At 34.9% G+C, this 2,477-nt stretch overlaps 1 protein-coding gene across 3 annotated transcripts in view; it reads left to right on the top strand.

Moving 5' to 3' along the window:
* Gtf2f2 (general transcription factor IIF subunit 2) overlaps positions 1 to 2,477 on the top strand; it is a 149,877-nt gene that overhangs the window by 83,581 nt on the left and 63,819 nt on the right. For all 3 annotated transcript variants that reach the window (XR_782787.3, XM_010637049.3, XM_010637048.3), the window contains exon 5: positions 1,233 to 1,314. Coding sequence is in view for 2 of the 3 variants with exons in the window: in XM_010637049.3 (XP_010635351.1) it covers positions 1,233 to 1,314 (82 nt within the window). In the remaining variant the exon portion in view is untranslated. The remainder of the gene's footprint in view (positions 1 to 1,232; positions 1,315 to 2,477) is intronic.

The following is a 2,477-nucleotide window of genomic DNA, read 5'->3' as shown; positions in this document are numbered from 1 at the left end:
TTTTGGTACCGGGGATCAAATTCAGGCCCTTGTGCTTGTGAGGCAGGCAGCAGAACCACTGAGCTAAATCCCGAGCCCTTATTTATCCATTTTTATTTATATTTTGAGTCAGGGTCTTATTGAGTTGCCTAGGTTAGGATCTAACTTTTGACCCTTCTGCCTCTGCCTCTCAGAGTTCTGGGATAACAGGTGTGCAACAACTCATAATCATCTTTAATTCCACAATGCCTTGATGGTGCCCTTTCTATGGTAGGCATTTAGTTAACGTTAGTGGAATGAATGAAGTAATTCATTCTGAAGAAATGAATCATAAATGCATTCCCAATTAGCCAGGGAATTTCCTGAGTCTCTTAACACTCAGGTATTTCTCAAGTATATATGACTAAACCATATCTGTTTCTAATGACAGTAATATGTTCCCTCAGTGTGATAAACCTGGTCTCAATATGAGACATTCATGTACATGTGACAAATAGATAAGTTCTGTCACATGCCTGTGCTTGGCATCCAGTAGACACACAGTAGATCTTAACTTTTATTTCCTTTTCCTGTTTCTCCTAGGTTTTAAGAATGATTAATTTAAGAATGATTAATGGTAGGGAAAATTACCTTTCTTATTTGAACAAATATTCATAGCAAATTCAGTTTTGACACACTGAAATGTATAATTCTTCTGAGAAACAAGTCAGAACCACTGGCAGGCTAAACTGATACACAGTATAACCTAGATCATGATCCACTCAATTTCACAGTATTTTCTAGGTTAACTGTTGTAGTCACTGGAAATGCTATAATTTTATTTTATTTGTATGTACACACACACATCTTTGATTTAGTGGTTTAAATTGGCTATGTTTTTAAAAGTTGCTTATCTGCTAAAGATGATAGTCTCCATATCTATCAAATATTTCATAATGATTTTATGCCCTTTTAAGCCATTTTATTTAGAAAGAGCTAAATGTGTAAAAGCTGTAGTTGGTAAAGGGATACAGCAATTTAAGAAATAAACCTGACAGGGGTGTAGTTTTCTAGTAGCCAAGAAGGTCCCTTTCTGTTCTAACCAGTAATGTTGTTATAAACTTAATAGTATTTCTTTGTCTCCTTGATTTTTACCATTAATTATATTTGATTATCATATTACTATAGTAATATGCAAATTTCAAAATTTCAATCTTGAACTGATGAATGTTACCTTTGAATACATTTGATATATTTTTTTCTTTCCGTTCAAGACAAACTCTCATTGGAAGGAATAGTGGTTCAAAGAGCTGAATGCCGACCTGCTGCCAGTGAGAACTACATGAGATTAAAGAGGTTGGTGTTCTGTATCTTTTAAATGCTACTGGTTGTTTGCCTTTAGAGATTGAGATACATGTTAGCACCTTGGGAAACTGGTTATTGTTGCAGGTGTTTGCTTCAAAGGAAGTTTGGTCGTTTGTGGGAAAATGAATGCACTTTGAGACCATAATGTTAAGTGAAATAGACACATAATCTTAAACAGTGTGTGGTTTTTCTTGTATGAGAAACCCAAAGTATAAGTAAGGAGCAACATAAAAGATAGATAGGAAATGGGAAGATCGAGCTTTTGCAAGTAAGAGGAGGACTAAGAGATGCAGGGAGTAGGGAAAGAGGAGAGGGAAGAGGATGAAAAAAGAATTAAAATGTGTTATAGTCAGGGATTTAGCTCAGTGGTTCTGCCTGGCTCACAAGCCCAAAGTCCTGAGTTCAATCCCCAGCACACACACACAAAAAAAACGTGTGTGTGTGTGTGTGTGTGTGTGTGTGTGTGTGTGTGTGTGTGTGTGTTATGTACGTGTGCCAGTTCCCCATGAGGAATGTAATCATATGTATTGCAAACCATAAAAAATAAAATTGAAAAAGGAGGGCTGGGGATGTAGCTCAGTGGCACAGCACTTGCCTGGCAAATGCAAGGGCCTCTGTTGACTTCCCAATACAAAAAAAGGAAAAAAGAAAAAAAAAGGATGTTTGATGACTAACAATGTCTTTGGTAATTGGAAATTTTCAGAACCTAGGCTGTTTACTTGAGGTACTTTAAGCTATTATTATGTTAACATATCTTGGATCAGAGTTTTTAGACTACCTTTTCTGGTTGTTGGATAAATTTTTACTCTCAAAACATATGTAGTAAGAACTTTGTACTATTTTATTTTCAAGGCTGTGATTTTCCTGTGATGAATATGTATCTATAAACTACTTTCTCTGTAGTTGCCATGTCCATTTTAATTTAAATCCTAGATCACAGTTGACCTAAAAGTCTTGAAGCAGAAAGTATTTAAAATTTCAAGAATAGTACCAATGGTTAAATTACAAAAATAGCAAAGTATTGTAAGTCACCTTATATATTTGATTTATATTACATAACATTTTTTGCTTTTTCTATTGTGATTGCTAAGGAAAATTCACAATTTTTAAAAATCACAGACTAGTCTTCTCCAGAGAGTTTATAACCTTACAGC

This window comes from Fukomys damarensis, unplaced genomic scaffold, assembly GCF_012274545.1.
Source record: "Fukomys damarensis isolate Sample0158 unplaced genomic scaffold, DMR_v1.0_HiC HiC_scaffold_38, whole genome shotgun sequence".
Lineage (NCBI taxonomy): Eukaryota > Metazoa > Chordata > Mammalia > Rodentia > Bathyergidae > Fukomys > Fukomys damarensis.
The sequence above is the reverse complement of the archived record's forward strand: the minus strand, read 5'-3'. Positions and strand labels throughout refer to the sequence as shown.